Source organism: Sus scrofa, chromosome 1, assembly GCF_000003025.6.
Source record: "Sus scrofa isolate TJ Tabasco breed Duroc chromosome 1, Sscrofa11.1, whole genome shotgun sequence".
In the NCBI taxonomy this organism is placed as follows: Eukaryota; Metazoa; Chordata; class Mammalia; order Artiodactyla; family Suidae; genus Sus; species Sus scrofa.
Genome location: NC_010443.5, coordinates 77617579 through 77638369, shown reverse-complemented (window position 1 = coordinate 77638369; position 20791 = coordinate 77617579). Strand labels below are relative to the sequence as shown.

General features: G+C 43.7%; 1 protein-coding gene across 6 annotated transcripts in view; it reads left to right on the top strand.

The window, feature by feature from the left end:
- Positions 1–20791, top strand: part of FYN (FYN proto-oncogene, Src family tyrosine kinase) — a 225931-nt gene that overhangs the window by 172236 nt on the left and 32904 nt on the right. For 4 of the 6 annotated variants that reach the window (XM_021084347.1, XM_021084361.1, XM_021084350.1 and 1 more), the window contains 6 exons: positions 115–211; positions 8059–8157; positions 11350–11453; positions 12426–12575; positions 15756–15920; positions 19530–19709. In XM_021084347.1, the coding sequence (XP_020940006.1) occupies positions 115–211; positions 8059–8157; positions 11350–11453; positions 12426–12575; positions 15756–15920; positions 19530–19709 (795 nt within the window). Of the gene's footprint in view, positions 1–114; positions 212–8058; positions 8158–11349; positions 11454–12425; positions 12576–15755; positions 15921–16279; positions 16436–19529; positions 19710–20791 lie in introns of all 6 variants that reach the window. The other 2 variants (XM_021084366.1, XM_021084373.1) reach the window with 2 other exon arrangements.

The window sequence follows — 20791 nt, the reverse complement described above, 5'->3', positions numbered from 1 at the left end:
CTGATTAGATGTAAATTCGGCAAAGGAGCTTTTAGCGAAGATTTAATTTCTTGGAATTAATTTCCCCTGGTGTAATAACCTCTCCCCTTTTGCTTTTGCTTTTGCTTTTGTCAGGAGTGACGCTGTTTGTGGCCCTTTACGATTATGAAGCCCGGACGGAAGATGACCTGAGTTTTCACAAAGGAGAAAAATTTCAAATACTGAACAGCTCGTAAGTTTGAAGAGGGTCGGGAAAGCATGCACGGCCTCTCAGAGTGGGAAACAGTTCTTGTGTTAGCACTCACTAAAATTAGATCTCTGAAATTCTAGGACACTTGATCGTAGCATTTCAGATTTCCGAATCTAATCTTAAATTGCTGAGAATTAATGAACTGACGAATTGAACACTTAATTCATTAATTCTTAGCAGTTAACTTGAGGGAAGAAAAGTTGATGAACTAGTGCTATACTTTACGGTGCTGTGCATCCGGGCAGCTTTTTGGAAGCTGTCATGGAAGCAGAGTGGATGGTTTTGGTTTTGGTTTAAAGGTTGTGAAAGCACCTGCATCACCCTCTATAAAGCTACAGTTTCAGGTGATTGCCACAGGCTTGCCTAGCCACAGCACCCTCTCTGTGCCTGTAGCTTTTCTTCTAAGTTCACCTGTTGGCCTAACTTCACGGAAGGCTAGCACCAAGTTCCTTTTTCAAAACTGCCAAGTCAGTGAAGCCTATGGAGGCATTTTGCCATAATGAAATTTTGCAAGTGACCGAAATCTTTGTAAGTTAGAAGGAAAAGCAGTTTTGCCCGCTTGAGAATGACCACAGTGCAGGCATCATCAGTGCAGCAGGCAGTGGGGAAATGTCCAGGCTGAGAATCACTCACTTTCCAAATCCTGCATATAATGCTTCCTTTAGGGAGAGTAAATATGGGTCAGATTTCCCTATGGTTTTTAAATACTGTCTGTTAGGCGAAGACACCTACCAGCTGTGCACACCACTATGTGTGCACGGGGTCGGGGGCCCTCCAGAAAAACCCAGGCTTGAAGAAAATGGAGGTGTCCCTTGTCTGCAAGACAGACCCTCTCCCTACACCTCACGTTTTCCTCCTGAGCGCCCCCCAGTGGCTGGGGAAGGACACCACCTGGGTGCTGGCTACACTGCCCTCTGCTCTCTAAGCAAATTGGATTTCTGAAGGGCGGGAAACCTGGCTTTCTCAGTTTCCCTGAGAGCACGCGTGAGGGCAGGCAAGAGGCAGCCCACTCACCTAGGAAGAAGAGCGGTCCTTGGAACAGGGAACTTCCTCAGGCCCTGACAACTGCCTCTTGGGAAAACCCACCCCTTCTCTGGGACGCCCCTGATTCTCAGGACCACCTTTCAGAGGCAAGAACGGCCTCCCCCCTTCCCATAAGAGGCCAGTGACTTCCAGACATCAGAAGGCACCATTTCCATAGTTACAGGGTTATTTTTGAAATCTTTATTGTCATCATTAGCAGGAGAGTGGGTAGTTTTTTTTTTTTTTTTTAACTTTTTACTTTAAAGACATGTGGTCAAGTACACGGATCAAAAATGTACGTGGTGATACTTGAATAAGAATAATGCCACTCAGCTTGAAAATGGTTCAAGTCGTGCATTGTACTTATTTTACTGCAATTTCATTAAAGTGTGTACTATTTGCAGAATACTCACAAACCAAACATTCCTGTGCAACACATACCCAGATCAAAAAGAATTACCTGCTCCCGCCCCCAAGCCCTCCTTCTCTAGCCAGAGGCATTTTTTAAAAATAGTAAACAGTTGCCCTTTATTGAAGGCTCCTTATGTGCCAGCCATGTGCTAAGTTACAAATGTTCTCGTTTATTCTTCACAACGACTGTCTGAGACGTGTCTCAGTCATTGTTTGACAGATGAGGAGCCAGAGGCTCAGGTTAGGGATCTGCCCCGGTGCATTGGGCCGGTATCCATCCCAAGGGCAGCGTCAGGGTCAGTGTGGGAAAGGTCCCTGCTAGAGGGGCTGAGCCATTTGTGTTGCATGAAGTTTTGAAGGGATGGGGGGGGGATTTGATCTCTTCTGATTGATGATTCCTTACTGTTAATCTGATGCTCAGATGAATGCTTCTTGTCAGTCTACTAACTTTGAAATCTGAAATAACCCTCCCTACCTCTCCCCATTTTATACAATATTTCCTAAATGCCAAGGATGGTTAGAACTTTCAATCAATCTGTAATTTCTAAAAGGTGAGAATTAAAGAATAGTAGGCATTCCCGTACACAGTTCTTCTTAGGTTTTCCCCATAGGGCGGGTGGATCCCCACATCGGTTGTAGGGCACTTGGAGAGCCAGTCCTCGCCCAAATCAAACTTGCGATTTCTTCCTCCGTTAATGTGGATAGGATCTTGAATGGCTTCCAGTTGCAGCTGTGGAGAAACACTCAAGGAAGAGCTGATCTATCTCAATCTATATTTTGTGATTTGCATGCCTGGCCTGTAATGTTTACAGAAGGCTTTTGAACTTCTGACCCTGTTCTCTTAAAAGAAAATATTACAAAGGGGTTTTTTTCCCCGTCTAATAGTCTTCTCTCTTGCCAGTGGAATTTCTCATCTTACATGCCATTTAAATACCCTTTTCCAAGGTTATTGGGGAGGGGTGCAGGGGAATAAGGTTTTTGTAACAAACACAGTATCCTGAAGTCAAGGGTAATAACAGGGAAGAGAAAATGAGGCAGGAAAAACAAAGCGAGAGGACAGAACCAGATGGCAGGCGTCTCCCTCCCCCTCCCCCAGCCTCTCTGGGGCCCTGGCTCTCATCGCTTGAAAGAGAGGGAGGGACAGGGCTGTGATCTCCCTGGGGCAGCTGCCACATCTCCCAGTGTGTGTCCTCCCACTCCTTTCCCAGTCTAGAGGCAGAACTCAAGGACCAGCCTTTGTGTTTCGCATGGCAGCATGACACGTGATCCGCGTGTGCGCCTGTGCCCAGCACTCTCCTCACCAAGGGGGGGTGGGCCTCCTTCGCTGACCTAGTGTAGGTGCTTAGTACAGGGTATTTGCACATCCTTGAACTTGACCCATTTTTGAATAGGTACCTTCATCTGTTTTATTCCCTATTTTCTCATTTCACGGCCAGGGATGTACCACCTAGAAACAGCAGCTCTAAAATACAGTAAACACTTTACACAGAGTGGAGTACTGCTCATTGCCTAGGCTAGCAACTCCTTTAAGTTCTTTTCATCATGATAAGAAGAAATCTGGTTTAGAGCCCATCAAAGCATTTTTCAAATTGTTATGGATATGCTCTCTGAGAGTAAGATGAGCAGTGACCAAAGTTAGAAAGAATTCAGCATTTATAATGATAATGCTCCATAGCTCCATAGATCAAGGCTGACTTCTGTTGGCAAATGCCACTTCCTGGCTCCATCAGGGCTCTGGGCTCCCAGCTCCTGGGACCATGAGCCCTCTGAGCAATGCTGGGGATTGGAAAGAGACTTTTAATTTTGATAAGTCTTTAAATTAGAACAACAGGGGAAGCTCTTAGGCAAACTTAAAAGCTGTTCTAAACCAGGGCCAGATAAGAGTTAGAGAAACTATTCACAAACTATATGTGCGTAAATTGTATATTTGAATCCGAGCAAGATGAGTTAAAATCTCATCAACCCTGAATTAATGAAATAGCTGAACTGTAAGAACTCTTTAAAGAAATGCAGCTTTAGGTGTTTCCACTGTGGCTCAGTGAGTTAAGAACCCAGCATGGTGTCCGTGAGGACTCCGGTTTGATCCCTGACCTTGCTCAGTGGGTGAAGGATATGGTGTGGCTGTGGCATAGGCCAGCAGCTGCAGCTCTAATTCGACCCCTAGCCTGAGAATTTCCATATGCCACAGGTGCCACCCTAAAAAGAGGGGGGAAAAAAGAAAAATGCAGCTTTAATAATACCAATTACCTACAATAACTCAAACAAGGAAAAGTAATGTAGTAAAGATCCTATTTTCCTAAATCAAGGTGAATAGTTTGTGCAGAAATCACCTATTTATTTGAATTAGCTTCCTAGGGTCTTAAAAAGAGATTTATTCATTTGCTCAAAGACTTTTTTTTTTTTTTTTTTTTTTTTTTATGTCTCAAGTCCATTCCAGCCTATCTGGGCACAGCATGTGAGCCTTACTACATAATACATTGTGTCCTTGTCACCTCATATCTCCTTTGATGGAGAAAGTGACCCTAGATGGCCTTGAAAAAGAAAGAAGGATTTTATCTCTCTCATGAGTAACTGAAAACCCTTGTGAGATTAATGGAGTCACTTAAGAGAAAATCATGAATTCCTAATACATGACTTTAAAATGATCTGGTAGTTGGATTCTCATCTCTGCTGAGACCAAAATGAGATAGATTTGAAATGGAAATAGCTTGATTAATACCAGATCACCTGAATAAGGCTGGGCTTGTCCCAACCTGCAGCAAAATGTGTTGGCTTCCTGCCTCAGATGACATTTCCATCTTTTTTTTTTTCATTTAAATCAGTTAGAACTAACTCAGTGAAGGTTATCTTGCAATTAAAAAAAAAATTAGTCTCTACTGCAAGCATTTAATATTTCTTCACTCTTTTGGAGAATACCCAGGTGTGAGTGTAGGGGCGGGAGGGTATTGTGGGTGTGAAAGAGAGAAAGAAAGGAAGAGAAAGGCTGGAGATGATAGGTATTGTTATTCTTTATGATGAAATGTCTCCATCTAGTGGAATTTCCAAGCAGTAAGCATTACTGTATTAAAATGAAGATAATGGCTGCAAAGCAATTTCCTTAAACATATGCAATGTTTAAAGAAAAAAAAACTTCCGCATATGTTCTTAGATGGTGTACTGACAAGTGCATGTATTTCTTTTGGAGGACATGGAAATGAAACCAACAGAAACTGCTAAAATGTTAACATTTTTTAATTTCATGATTTGAACCTGAAAGGAGAGGGATGAGATCGGTGAGCAACCCAGGGCCAGTTCCACAGCCTGGTAATGATCTAGTCTTCAGTTGGGGGGTTGGGCCTCAGGTGTTCACATGCAACATACAGTCTTTGATATGTGTGAATTATTTTATCATAAAAATCTGGACATGACCTAAATTTAAGCTTATTAATAAAGGACTTTCTGGGAGAAATTATCTCCCTTTTTTGATTATCTGTTTAAATTCATTTAATAGATTAGAAAAAGACTGAGAAACTAATTAAAACATACCTTGTTTAAAACCTTTGCCAGCAGATGCAACCTGAGATTATCACACAAAGTGAAGTAAGTCAGAAAGACAAATACCATATGATATCACTTACATGTGGAATCTAAAATATGGCACAAATGAACCTGTCTACGAAACAGAAACAGACTCACAGACATAAAAAACAGACTTGTGGTTGCCAAGCAGAGAGGGGATGGAATTGTATGGATGGGGTGTTTGGGGTTGGTAGATGCAAACTGTTACATTTAGAATGGATAAGCAATGAGGTCTCACTGTATAGCACAGGGAACTATATCCAATCTCCTGGATTAGACCATGAGAGAAAAGAACATTTTAAAAAGAAGGATATTTGCAGCAACATGGATGGAACTAGAGACTGTCATACTGAGTGAAGTAAGTCAGAAAGAGAAAGACAAATACCATAGGATATCACTTATATCTGGAATCTAATATATGGCACAAATGAATCTTTCCACAGAAAAGGAAATCATGGACTTGGAGAATAGACCTGTGGTTGCTGAGGGGGAGGGGAAGGGATGGATTGGGAACTTGGGGTTAATAGATGCAAACTAATGGATTAGCAATGAGATCCTGCTGTGTAGCACTGGGACCTATGTCTAGTCACTTATGATGGAGCATGATAATGTGAGAAAATAGAATGTGTGCAAGTATGTGTAACTGGGTCACCATGCCGTACAGGAGAAAAAAAATTGTGTTGAGGAAATAACAATTTTTTTTAAAATGTTTAAAAAGGATATCTGTATCTGCCTGAGTCACTTTGCTGTACAGCAGAAATTGGCACAACATCATAAGTCAACTATAGTTTTAAAAAACAAAAACAAGAAATAAAACCTCTCCAGCACCCTGTTTTCTTATAGGGTATTCTGTTATTCATGCCACCAACGCTCACCCACAGCTGCACATGTACACTTGTCACTGTTTGTCTGCCGCTGTATGGAATCCTATCTGGGATCATTGTGCATCCTTCCCTCCCTCGGAGCCAGTCTTTAAAGGCTGGGCCCCTGGCATAAGGCTGGTGTTTATACAGAGGCTGGTTATCCTCTACCTAATTGCATCTGTCTGGGGGAGATCTTGACCAGGGCCGAAAGCCAGCATTTCTCTTCCCCTGTCTGAGGGCTTAGACTAACAGCTCAGCCAAAAAAAAAAAAGTGATAAAAAAAAAAAAATGCAGCTTGGGATTTCACTTGCTCCCACCAAGGACCAAAAAAGGAAGGAGAGAAGGCTTCTGGTGATGAGACATCTGAGAGGCCTCCGTCTGCTCAGGGGCAGTTGCATCCTCTCTGCCCCTCGTGCTCCTGACCTCAGGCTAGGGGAGGGTTTGTGGACACAGTCAGTGTCAAAGCTACCCCAGGAAGTCGGCTAAGCTCTGTTGATGGGGAGAGGCACGCACTGCACCCTGCTCCCCGTCACGTGCAGCTGAGGGAGTCTAAGCCTGTGAACTCTGAGCATTTAATCTAGTCACTGGTTTTATGCTGAGGGTGGTGTTGCAAGCACCCTCTTTCACATTCACATCCTTCTGCCCACAGTGCCGTGAGCCTCACAGATGAGACCATCCTGTGGCTGGAACACTGGGCTCCAGGGGGCGGTGTGACTAACACTCTCATCCCCCTACCCATCCCTGCACACACCTCTGCACCTCCCCCCCCTTCCTGTCATACCCCCGGATTCAGGGCAGGGCTGACAGTGCTCCATGAAGTAACCTCAGGCTGCAAATGTCCAGGAGAGGCCCAGCCTCTCGTAGGCTTTATTCTTCTACCCATTTTCTTGAGAGCAAACAAGGCAGGTACTCAGAGCACCTCCATCCTTTATTAGGCCTCCTAAAAGGCTTCCTTTCTCAGATGATCTACAGCTATAGACAGTCTGTCTGTCTGTCTATGTCTCTGTCTCTGTCTCTCTCCCTCTCCTTCTCCCCCCCCCTTTTCTTTGCTTCATCTTTTGAATAATTTAATGATGGACCGAATAACATTAAAGCCAGCAGCTTGTCTCTGCTGGATCTCTCCAGCAGCACCTGGATGCTGTTTGCCTCGGGGCAGGGCAGAGGAATGAAATGGTAGCAGAATTGGTGCATGTTCTATTTTTTTTCCAGCTTTATTGATATATAATTGGCAATGTCCCATTGTAGAGGTTTTAAGGTGTACCATGTGATGGGTTGATGTGTGTATATATTGTGAAATGTTTACTGCAGTAAGGTTGGGTAACACATCCTTCATCTCCTATAATTAGCATTTTTTCACTGTTTTTCGTCAGTAGGCTGGGGCTCAGTTCCCTTTCCCTTTGCCCAAGTTGGTGACACTTACCAAGCAAAAATACCCTCTTCCCCACCAGAGCCCCCCTCATGACCAGGGTCCTACATTTTTAATTTCTAAATAAGGCAACAGAGGAGAGACAAAGCTGGATTCCCCTCTCAGCTGACTCAGATTGTACCCATTTGACCCTTGAAGTGGAGTTCCCGTCATAGCTCAGCAGTTAGCGAACCCGACTAGCATCCATGAGGATGTGAGTTCAATCCCTGGCCCTCCTCAGTAGGTTAAGAATCCGTCATTGCCGTGAGCTGTGGTGTAGGTTGCAGACACGGCTTGGTTCTGCTGTTGCTATAGCTGTGGTGTAGACCGGCAGCTGCAGCTCTGATTCCACCTCTAGCTTGGGAACCTCCATGTGCTGCAGGGGCGTCCCTAAAAAGAAAAAGAAGAAGAAGAAAAAAAGACCCTCGCAGAGGACTGTGTTAGAGTTGGCGAAACCAGATAGCAGGATAACTAGGAGGTGGTCATATATGCTCACAACGTGGAGTCTGTGACCACAGGACATTGAAATGGTCCACGAATTCACTTCCTTTTCTCTTTTCTCTCTGCAGGGAAGGAGACTGGTGGGAGGCCCGCTCCTTGACAACAGGAGAGACGGGTTACATTCCCAGCAATTACGTGGCTCCAGTTGACTCCATCCAGGCAGAAGAGTATGTTTTCTTTGGTCATTTTCACTTAACTGCTTGCTTTTAAAAGAAAGTTGCCCCAGTAAAATGCTGTTAACATTGTGTGAGAGCGAGGAGCTCCCATCGTGGCTCAGTGGAAATGAATCTGACTAGTATCCATGAGGACACAGGTTCGATCCCTGGCCCCTCTCGGTGGGTTAAAGATCCGGCGTTGCCGTGAGCTGTGGTGTAGGCTGCAGACGCGGCTCGGATATGGCATTGCTGTGGCTCTGGCGTAGGCCAGCGCTCCAGCTCCAATTTGACCCCCTAGTCTGAGAACCTCCATATGCCTCATGTGCAGCCCTAAAGAGCAAAAACGAACAAACAAAAACGTTATGCAAGAGGGAGAAGTCGATCAGTAGAGTTGATTAAGGGGTGAGAGAGTGTGGTCCTGCCACGTCCCCCAGGCCCTCTGCCACATCTACATAGTATTTGTACCCTCACCAACTTAATATGTTTTTTTTAAAGCCTGCTAACTTTTGAAAAACATTTACTTTGTAAAGAAACTTTGTATTAATACCTTAAACAAGAAAACCTGGTATTACTTGCCATGAATAGAAAGTAACCATGAAAAGGTAATGAGGAGTTCCCGTCGTGACTTAGCAGGTTATGAACCCCACTTAGCAGGGTTTGATCCCTGGCCTTGCTCAGTGAGTTGCAGATCTGGCATTGCCATGAGCAGTGGTATAGGTCACAGATGCAGCTCAGATCCCATGTTGCTATGGCTGTGGTGTAAGCTGGCGGCTGTAGCTCCAATTGGACCCCTAGCCTGGGAACCTCCATATACCTCGGGTATGGCCCTAAAAAGATTTTTTTAAAAAGGTGATGAAATTCTAGCTAGAGCACGTACTATCACCAGCCCAAGGGTCTAGGCCTGAAGTCTGTTGAAGATATGGGGGGAAAGGGAATAGGGAGGGTGGGGGAGAAAGAGAAAAAGGAGGTAGAAATAATTGAGGTTTTCCTCCTCCCCAGAATTGGAAAGGTTAAAAGGTGCTGAAAAGACAGGTGTCCAGGCCCTGGGTAGGGGTCTCTCACCTGCAGGTGTCCCACAGCTCAGGCAGTCCTGAGGGGGTACATTTCACTGGCCCTTTCCTCTGATATGGGGTGTCAGGTGCTTCTTTCACAGCAAATTGTGACCAGCGGTTTGTTGGCTCAAGGATTTTTCTGATAGCAGTTTCGAAAGGTGGTGAGTAGGCTGGGCAGATTCTAGAAGGAACAGCTGTGGTTGCTCCTCCTGCCCGGGGTGCCAAATAGGCACCTCCAAAGTGAAGAGCTGTCAGTACGGCTCCTGTGAGGGCCTAGACATCTCAGCTAAGGGCTGGGATCCCCCACCACACCGTGGGAACCTGCCTATCCTGCTTGTTGGAGGCAGTCCTGACTTACCAGAAGACAAGTCAGGAAAAGTCGGCCACAGAACCCGACCTTTGGCTCTGGTATCCCACTTGCCCCGGGTTTGTCTGAGCCCTGTGAGGAGGATTAGACTCCACAGCCCAGCCAGATCCCCAACTGGAATGTTGTCTTGTCTTTAGCTCCCCTGCATTTCCTCTAAGAAGATCTGTTTTGTTTCCCACCCTCAAATATTCAGTGGTTCTGAGCTCCTTTTTTCCTCCCAGGGATTGTTTCATCATCAGGGAATAAAAGAATCCGTATTGAGTCCTTATTTTAAGGCAGGTTTGCCAACATCTTTGTCTTCCTTCAGAATAAAAGGTACCACCAAAACAAAGCATTGCTCTGACTTAACCGGGAACCTAGCCTCCATGTATTTAAGTTATATTTAGAATGGCCAGGGGTTTTTTAAATACTCAGTTTTTAAAGAATAAAATAGCATTTAAAAAATAATACCTGTGGTTTTACATGAGCGGTGAATTGCCCTTATCTTAAATTGCAATTGTTTCAGTACACACCATTGTTCTTAGGGCCCTCTTTCCACCACTGTTCATGTTTACACTGCATTTTAATTGGGTTATTGATACAAACCCAGAAAGTCATTTCTCACAAATAATTGGTGTAATTCTTTGTATACCACCTCATGCTAGGTTAGGATTACTGCAGTCTCATGCCTTTAAAATCACCAAGGAGCTGGCACGAAGCATGTCTTCTCTTATCCTCAGGGAAGCTCTTTCATTCACAAAAGAATTTGACAGTGACACATAATAGTGCACATATAATGAGTTGAAATTTCATTTTAGAAACTGGATCCTCTCACCATCACACATTCTAGAAACAGATCCGTGCACAGATTCCAGTGGACCTCTGCTTGGGTCCCCTAGGGCTCATGGAGCACCTGCTGCTCGCTCACTCAGCACCTACACAGAAACGTTAACCAGTCACCAGGCCGTGGTCAGGGCTGGAGAGCGCAGGGGAGATGAAAGATGGATGAGGAAGGTTGGGGGGTGAACTGAGGTGATGTCTCCTAAAGTGGCAGGAGAGCATCATGATAGAATATGATCAAGTCCTAGGCACCGAGTTGTTTTTGAGGACGTGCAGTTGGCTACCCAGGAACCTGGCCCTGGCATCTGGGCCAAGGCACACCTGGGGCAGGTCACAGCCCAGCTGCTCAACAGCTCCCTTCTGCCTGCCCACATTCTCATGCTGCTGGACAGAGAGAGGATGGAAACGAGCATGGGGGCCGCAGACACCTCAAGTTAGGGCTAGTCTAGAGTTCCCGCAGTTAGGAAGTTGCTGAAAACACCATGTCTTTGTTTTTGATCCATTCTAACCGACTTCTTTTTAAATGCTTGGTTAATGATTTTTATATACACTCAGCCTGTGTTTTATTATTTCCCAGGTGTTGTAATTATGCTCAGAAATCCAGGGTCTTGTAGAGGCACGTGGGAAGGGTCCTCTTGGTTGCCATTTCAAAACAAGGTCTTGGGTTTCTCTTTTTGTGCATGCAGGTGGAACTTTTAACACAAATCCACAGGTTGCTGTCATCTCTAGAGGCAAGAAAAATAACCTGCAATTCAAATCTGATTGTTTTTCAAGAGTGAAAGAGACGGACTGGGGATGGAATTGGGAATAGATTGAAAAGGAACTCGTTGAGGCCAAGAAAAAATGTACAGGGCGGGGGCTGAGGATGGAATCGGAGATGAGGATTCCTGGGCAGAGGGACCAACGCTGTTCCATTGTTGTAAATGTTCATTATAAAATGTTTCCTTCCCTTGATCTCACTGAAAGGTGGTACTTTGGAAAACTCGGCCGAAAAGATGCTGAGCGACAGCTTTTGTCCTTTGGAAACCCAAGAGGTACCTTTCTTATCCGTGAGAGTGAAACCACCAAAGGTAAGATAACGAGCTGAAGAAGCTGGCTTGTCATTCAAATCGCTGGATTAGTCAGAGGGGATGAAAGGCTTATCTCTAATGTACCAGGAGTTTTAAATGGTACATATATCCCCCCGCCTTGTGAGCCAAGTCCTATTTTCAGATTTTCCTCCAGGCTCCAGAACTGCAGACAGTTCCAAAAGGATGGCAGAGGCTCAAAATTGAGACCTTCCTCCCCACACGGGGGCTGGGGCCACTTCTCTCCTCCAGGGACTCTGAGATCATAGACTCTTCAGAAGTCCTTTAGGATGGGGATTTTCTGAAAAATCCCTCTTGGTTCCTCGGGTGCCCATCGCACAGGTTGTGTTCCCGCACTTCTTTTGTTTTCTCCACCACTGAGGACTTTTCTTCCTCCATCTGCCCGCCATCCCATTTTTCTAACAACACATTAGAGCCCACAGAGGAGCTGGGGCCCAGGGAAAGGAGCAGTGGCCTTTAGCTTGATCTGCCAGGCACTGGTTCTCCAGCTCCTGGGAACAGTGTTGTGAAGCAAGAAGTGGAAGCTCAGTTCTAGAAAAACGGTTCTCAGATTTCTTCAGTGTGCACTGCCCCTGCCTGCATGATGCTCTGTGGGTAATCAGACTAGGGCCACAGCCCAGCCCTGAGCAGCCCTTCCCTCCTTCCCGGGGGTGAGTTGGGTCTGTACCTTGTTCACCAGCACAAGTGTACTGAATAGGGTATCATAGGAAAAAAATCCAGGGAGTGTTCATTCTCAAGGCTAGAATCATTTTCTTGCTAGTATCTTCTGACATTTGCAGAAAAAGGTGTTTTCTTCCTGTGTTACCAACTAGAAGTGTGTGTGTGTGTGTGTGTGTGTGTGTGTGTGTGTCTCCTCCTGATAATTATTCATCAGGATACTCGAGTAAATGAGACCTGAAAAACACATGGCTACTGAGAATGATTGAAGCTGCTAATGCTTTGCATATTCCCCAGGTGCCTATTCGCTTTCCATCCGTGACTGGGATGATATGAAAGGAGACCATGTCAAACATTATAAAATTCGCAAACTTGACAACGGTGGGTATTATATCACCACCCGGGCCCAGTTTGAAACACTTCAGCAGCTTGTACAGCATTACTCAGGTAACCTGAATTCTAACTCGCTACTGGCCACTTGGATGCTGGAGGGAGTGGGTGGGCACAGAGCAGGGAAAGAGGTACAACGAATATGGACAAAGCCACACTCGGGAAATACTTGGCTTTGCCAGCCCCTCAAGGTGGGTCTTGGCCAACTGGGTTCTATCAGTTTTTTTCCTTCAGAGCTGTTATTAGTTCCATATGTTTGTCAAAAGCTTATAATGCTGTAGTTCCCCACGTAGAAAGCAAGAGGTTAAATTCTAAAAGCTCTTTGTTTTTTCCATCATCATCCTGAACTCCCTGAAAGTTATCTCTTCCTGTTCCCTGGCAGTGTGTAGTTTAGAAACCCTGCAAGGCAGAGGGTGTGGTCTCCGAGAGGACACTTACCTGGGGTCTCCCACAGGGGGTGCTGTGTTTCTACCATCTCTCTACACTCAGCACTGTTGCAGGAACAGCTGCACATAACGTTTCATTCTCATGACTAGATAAATTTTGCCATCCATTTATTTATTTTTTCTTTTTTCTTTAGGGCCTAACTTGCTGCATATGGAGGTTCCCAGGCTATGGGTCGAATCAGAGCTGTAGCTTCTGGCCTACATCATACCCATCCACTTACCATATTCTACGTCCCCATCAATACTTCTGTTTCCTAACTAGGCTTAGACATACTTGACCCACAGCCCTTAGATCTGGTACAGCTCTTACAGTTACTTTAAACTTTTAAACAGAACATCAATCCCTGTCCTAACACCAAGATGTCACCATTGGTCTGTCGTTCCTAGAAACATATAATTATTAGCTGTGTGATTTGTACATTTTATTAAAGAAGGTAATTGTATGTGCAGTAGTTAAAATGATGGCTTTCTCAAGTTCCCACTGTGGCACCACAGGATAGGTAGTGTTGCTGCAGTGCCAGGACATGGGTTCCATCGCCAGCCTGGCACAGTGGGTTAAAGGATCTGGCGATGCCACAGCTGTGATATAGGTCACAACTGTGGCTCTGATCTGATCCCTGGCCCGGGAACTCCATAAGCCACAGAGCGGCCAAAAAAGAAAAAATAAAAATTAAAAAACAATTGCTTTCTTTCCTAGATTAGCAAGTGTATCCCACTCTGTCATATGTACACACCAATGGACATAGCTGTGCAGATGCAAATAAAGAGCTATATCCCATTCAGCCCACTAATTTTTTGGGTGACTATATTTACATTTTATATCATCCTTCAGAACAATGGTAAGACCCCAGAATAGTACACCTCAACTATTGCTCTGCACTCATTTATTTAAAAATATGCCTGGGAATCCCATCGTGATGCAGCAGAAACAAATCCAACTAGGAACCACGAGGTTGTGGCTTCGATCCCTGGCCTCGCTCCATGGGTTAAGGATCTGGCATTGCCGTGAGCTGTGGTGTAGGTCGCAGAGGAAGCTCGGATCTGGCATTGCTGTGGCTGTGGCGTAAGCTGGCAGCTATAGCTCTGATTCGACCCCTAGCCTGGGAACCTCCGTATGCCGCAGGTGCGGCCCTAAGAAGAAAAAAGACAAAAATAAATAAAAAATAAAATATGTGTGTAGAATTTTTTTAGCACCAAAAAAAAAGCAGTCTTTTGAAAATGGCCATAAGAAAGGTCTGTCTGTAGACCCTGGGCTCTAAGGAGCACATGAAAAAATTAGCAACACTGGGAGTACTTGTTGATTATGGCGGTGGGTAACTTTCCTTTATGTTGGATTCTCATGAAATTCTTGGGAAAAATGGAGCAGAATCTCTCCCTGAGCTTAAGTGATAGACTCAAAATGCCCACACGTTGTAAGGACTTTTCAAATACCGAAATATATTTCATTACAGCCAAACATCAGCAGGATCCCCAGGGTTTGGATCATTTGAAAATATTGTGTTGGAAAGGGCACCTTAATAACATCATAAAGCTGGAAAGAGAGAAGGGATATGAAGAGCAATAGACATTTTTTAATCTCAAAAAAAAAAATCCATCTCAAGTCGGATTTGTTTTTATATTGGCTTTCCTTCTTCCCTCTTTCTCTCCCTCACACAATAAAATGCCTTTGAAATATTGACACATAAATAATTTCCTGCCTAAACATCTCAGAACCTGAGTCTATCAAAAAGGAAGGAATAAAAAGGAACTTGCAGCTGGTTCCTGGAGAAAAGGCAACAGCACCACATGCTATTTGCCTGCATCTGAGAGGCCTCTGGGGGATGTGGCTGGTGGGGCTCTGTCCACCTCCAGCCAGGCGCTCTGCAGCTTTTGTCACTGCCCTGATTCCTTGTCCATTGTCACCTTTCTCACCTGACTTATGTTTAACTTGCCATTTAGACAATTTCCTCTCACTGCTGCTAGATTCTCAAAGGCTTATTCTTTATAGAGAGAGAGAAGAAAAGGGAAAGAAAAAAAAAAAAACCCTCCAAATAACCTATAAGTGATAACGACTTTTTTCCTTCCTCTTTTTCATAGGAAATAGAGTTCTCTCACATCCTCAAGTTTCTGCAAATTTTAGTTTCCATTCTTTCTCTTTTCAAACCAGACTCCTAAATTATACATTGGAGACTGTTATAAAGATTTTTTTAATGGAAAATATCAAAGAAGCAAGAGCATCTGACTGGTAGAATAGAGTCAGTTAAAATTGCCAACGAAATCACTAGAGAAATATGACCTCTTTTTTTCCTCACCCAGTACAATCTTCAGCCCTACTAGTTTATAACAGTCTAACGTTCTGTGGAAGAATCCTGTGCCAAAGTTACAATTTTAAGTACATTCATTGCAAAGACAGTCCCCAAACCCTTGACATTAGGTGGAAGGAAAAGACAGTTGTGCTGATATTCTGTAGTCCAAAGGAGCTTATTGAAATCAGTGGAGGTATTTTCACAGTTTCAGAAGATGTGTTATTAGCACCCTGGGCTGAAAACAGTCTGTGTCTGTATGTATGAATAGACTCTATCAAACCCGGAGAAGGTATGGAATTCCAACTCTGAAATGCCTTCCATTCTACCTCCAACGAACACGTTGCAGTGTGTGGTGTCTAATCTTCCAAGACGTGTGTAGTTCTCTGCTGATGTAGCCCTGTTTTGAGTCACACTGTGCGCTGGCTGGGTTTGTGCACCTGTAAGTGTCATTGTTTGATGTGTTCTGCTTTTCTTTCCCTCTCCTGCCGCTGTCCCCGCTCCATCAGAGAGAGCCGCAGGTCTCTGCTGCCGCCTAGTCGTTCCCTGTCACAAAGGGATGCCAAGGCTTACCGATCTGTCTGTCAAAACCAAAGATGTCTGGGAAATCCCTCGAGAATCCCTGCAGTTGATCAAGAGACTGGGCAATGGGCAGTTTGGGGAAGTATGGATGGGTATGCTGAGACTCAGTTCCTCTCTTACCAGCTCTCTCGTTTGGGAAGTCCCAAACATCGGAGATGGAAGGTGACAATAAAGACTTGATGGCCGGGAAGAAAACGGTCATCACTAATAATTTTTTGTCATGATTTCAGAATTCTGGTCAAGATCAGCAGATGGCTCAAATGATACTAGCGTATGAACCTCAATTCATAAACCAGTAAATAGTACCAAGTGCCCTTATTGCGAACTGCAGGTATTTGTGCAGTGAACTCAGTGTTGCCCTCAGGGGCTGGTCACCTTCCATCTCTTGTAGTGCATGCATGATTATGGATTATAAGGACTGTGTTTTCTTTATTAATTCCCTTTCCTATAGAGAAAGCTGATGGTTTGTGTTCTAACTTAACTGTGATTGCATCGAGTTGTACCCCACAAACTTCTGGATTGGCTAAAGATGCCTGGGAAGTTGCACGTGATTCCCTGTTTCTGGAGAAGAAGCTGGGTCAGGGGTGTTTCGCTGAAGTGTGGCTTGGTAAGGCAGAGGGCACATTTTGTTCTGGCTGCATCTCAAAGCCAGTTAAAAGGACGGTTTTGAACCAAAACACATATACGGCCATTGGGACCAAGACACATAAACCCAGATAGCTAGGTGGGCACAGACCAGCCACCTGTATACCCTTGTGTGCTTAGTGAAGGCACACACAGAACAGGCAACCAGCACAGTAGGACCCCGGTGTTTGCTGTTCCTAAGACACGAGAAGGTAAGATTGTCTAGCAGGGCTCCTGGAGGGAAAGACCACCAGCTTTTTTGCTCAATGGCCTGGGTTTGAATCTTTCCTCGCTCATTAACCATGAACAAGGGGCTCATTAAATCTCTTTGACCCTCAGTGCCCTCATCTATAAAACTGGAATAAGACCTACTTCATGGGATTGTTGTAAGGATTACATGGGACGGTATGTTAGAGCCCTTGGCATACAGCAGGTGCTCAGTAGACACACGTACTTCTCTCAGTTTGGTTGCTGTATCACTGACACTGCCAATTGTACTGGCCCTGCACTGCTTCGCTAACACCCTGAAACATCCATCAGTAAGGTAATTTGGATGCTGATGGAATCCTCCTTCTTCCTTTCTTAGATCCAATTAAAAATAATAGAGGTTGGTACCTGTTGATTTGTGTGGGTATAGGTGCTTAGGTGTGGTCTGCATTAGAAAATGTAATATAGTTAAAGCACTTAGACTAGTAAGTGCTGCATAGAGAGAGAGACACTCAGACATACACATGTATGTATATGTGTATATGCAAGAGCAGTTATAATGGTTATTATCATTAAAATTGTTTTCAGAGTCCACATTTTTGTGCCTGTCTCTCTCTGGACTTTAACTCTCATATTGTAAAATGTGTTTATATGGCCCTTCTCTCTGTCATCCACTTGATTTATAATTAAAGTTGTGGGTCCTAAGGATTTTAATGCAGTCACTCACAAAATTAGGACAAATTAAACTGTATATGAACATTTATTTTCAAACTTTAAGATTACCATCTTTAAGTCATTACACATGCTATTAAGGTTTTGTTTCCCATTGAACATAAAGTATCATGTTGGGGTAGTTCAGGGTCAGGATGGAAGGAACACATAAGGAACTAGGCTGTTACTCGAAAGGAAAATCTCGCTCTACTTGAATTTCATTAGTGCTACACTGCTCACACAGACCCTATACAAATTGTCACATTTCCCATTTACATTTAGTGGTCAGTTTATTATTATAAGATTGGAGCGAACTCTTCTTTAAGCCCCTTATTCTTTGATAGTTTACGTTTTCGTAGGTTGCATGTTGTGGTATATGAACCATGCTTTTAACAAGGTAACAGAGTTGCTCCAGTTCACAGAATTTTTTAGTTGTAAAACCCATTATAGGAAAATATAAAAGTTAAGTTAAACCAGCCTTCTTTTCCAAAGAGAAAACATCATAATTTCACTTAGCAGATTTTTTCTGTTTCCCTGTAGACAGTTTTAATTCAAAGCCATTAGACTCATAATGGATACACATAGAATGAAGTGGGTATTTTAAATTTGGGGGCAAAAAGAAACTAAAGCTAATCCAGTTTCATTCCTGTGTTTTACAGATGAGGTAAATGATGGTGATCATAAACCAGGCTGCCTCTAAACCTTCTAGACTTTTTTTTCAAACACGTGAAATTTAAACAGTTCTGTTCCCTCTTAGCTGCTGTTTCGAAGTCATTGTTCTTGTGGCTGACCCTCAGTAAACTTGAGGAATTTTCCTTTCCTGGTTGAAGTATTGGCAAGGAGACAGTGAACTTCTTGCCAGTGCTTATCAGCACACTCAGCTCAACTTTTCAAGGACTCAGTCAAGTAGCTCATCCATGGCTAACAATTGAGAGTCTAGAGGTAACTTCTAAACATCCTCAGTGTGTTACTGTATACTTTTAAGTGGCCCACCCCATGAAGTAGAACTTAATCTGATTTCTTCCATGCTCATTCTGCTGCCTTAAGAGATGCAGCTGGATGACCAGGCCTGTTCTAACCTCTGGACGTTCATCCTTAAAAAGATACATCGGGAGTTCCCGTTGTGGCGCAGTGGTTAACGAATCCGACCAGGAACCATAAGGTTGCAGGTTCGATCCCTGCCCTTGCTCAGTGGGTTAACATCCAGCGTTGCCGTAAGCTGTGGTGTAGGTCACAGATGTGGCTGGGATCCCACATAGCTGTGGCTGTGACATAGGCCAGTGGCTCTAGCTCCAGTTTGAGCCCTAGCCTGGGAACCTCCATTTGCCTCAGGTGTGGCCCTAAAAAGACAAAAAAGACCAAAAAAAAAAAAAAGGTACATCCAGAAAGTACTGGGGACTAATGTACAGCATGATAAATATAATTAACACTTCTATATGTTATTGAAAATTGATTGGAGAGCAAATCCTGAGTTCTCATCAGAAGAAAAAATTAACTCTGTTTCTTTAATTTTGTATCTATATGAGATTATGGATTTCACTAAACCTTTTTACAGCTGAACCTGCAGCATACGGGTTCGGCTGCCAGCCTACATCACAGCCATAGCAACACTGGATCCCAGCAGCATCTGTGACCTACGCCACAGTTTGTGGCAATGCTGGATCCTTAACCCATGAGCGAGGCCAGGGTTTGAACCCATATCCTCGTGGACACTATATCAGGTTTTTAACTTCCTGAACCAAAATGGGAACTCCCACTAAACTAATGATCTATATAAATCACTTCATGATCTATATAATTCAAATCATTATGCTTTATACATAAAACATATACAGTGCTATATTATATCTCAATAAAACTGGAAGGGAAAAAAGTATCCAGAACTTTTTGATACCAATTTATAATCACATGACTGAGCCAGAAAAGGAAACAGAAAAAATTTTAAAGAATTATAAACCATGGTATAGCCATAAGTAAACACATTTTTCCTGTTGAAAATACTTGACAGAGTCCTTACATTTGATTGTCTTTGTTCAACAGAAACTATATTAAATTTTTTAAAACTTAAAATCTAACAAAGAACTATGGATTAAAAGAATTTTTTTTTCCCCTTCAAGAGAGATTCTTTGATTTGACTTCATATTATGGAATGTCCGCAGGTACCTGGAACGGAAACACAAAAGTAGCCATAAAGACTCTCAAACCAGGCACAATGTCCCCAGAATCATTCCTCGAGGAGGCACAGATCATGAAGAAGTTGAAGCATGACAAACTGGTCCAGCTCTATGCCGTGGTATCAGAGGAACCCATCTACATCGTCACCGAGTACATGAATAAAGGTTGGGCGACCTGGGCACCACCTCACAGTGACCTGCAGGGTTGTTCTGGAGGGGGGGGGATGTAGAGCTGCCTGCTGGCTTTTTTTCCGCCTTTCTCCGTAGGTCAGGCATTCTTCCCAGGAAGCGCAGTTTTGAGTCCTCACTAATGAAAACATTTCAAGAACACACTATGACCTGGAGTTCGCCCCCCAGATCCTTGTGAAACACAGCGTGTGTCAGGAGTTCTAGCTCCTCTCCACAATTAAAGAAATTCATTTTTAGTATCAGGGGTGCTACAGAGGGCTCTGAAAGTTTGCTCTTATTTGCAATGCCAGAGCTTGTGTTAAAAATTGTGTGCAGGGGTGAAGTGTGAATATCAGACACTGATCTCTGGGCCAAGTTTAGTCTCCATCTTTTCAACATCTTTTTTTTTTTTTTTTTTCCAGCTCTTCTTAAACATGAGCCATAGAAAGACATGCTTTTAAAGAGCACATTTTATTCCCATTCTTTTTCTCTCTCTTTGTGTTTCTAATCAAAGCAGTCTTGTTGGGGATAAGGCCAAAGATCATTTTGTTTTGGAAAAATAGATGAACCAAACAAGAAACAGCCTTAAAAGGCAATGCATTGTACATCAGAGGACACCAGTGCAGTTTTTCCTTTCCTTGTACTTTCTTTTATAATATATTTGGAATTATTTCCTGGAAGATTGTTTGTCTTTGGTATCCAGGGTTATTTGGTAAATAGCTCTGTGAGTAAGGCATGAAAAAAAGTCACCTATGATCACTCCAATCCTCAAGCCTCTGCACATGATGCTTTCAGCCCCGAAGTTCCTTCTCAGCTCCTTAGGCCGTGTTATCACAGTGACTTTGAAGCGCCTGCTGTTTTATGTCAGATGTCTTTTAGGGCCTGATTGGCCATGACCTAATGTGGGAAACTACCTGCTCCACGCTGTATTCCACATATATTCTTTTTCCTGATTTTAAATCTGCCAATAACCTGGGCCATTGGTTCTCAAACTTTACTAGTTTTCAGAATCGTCTAAAGGGCGTCTTAAAATACACCTGTCTGGACCAGACCTCCTAGGTTTCTGATTCGGTGGTGAA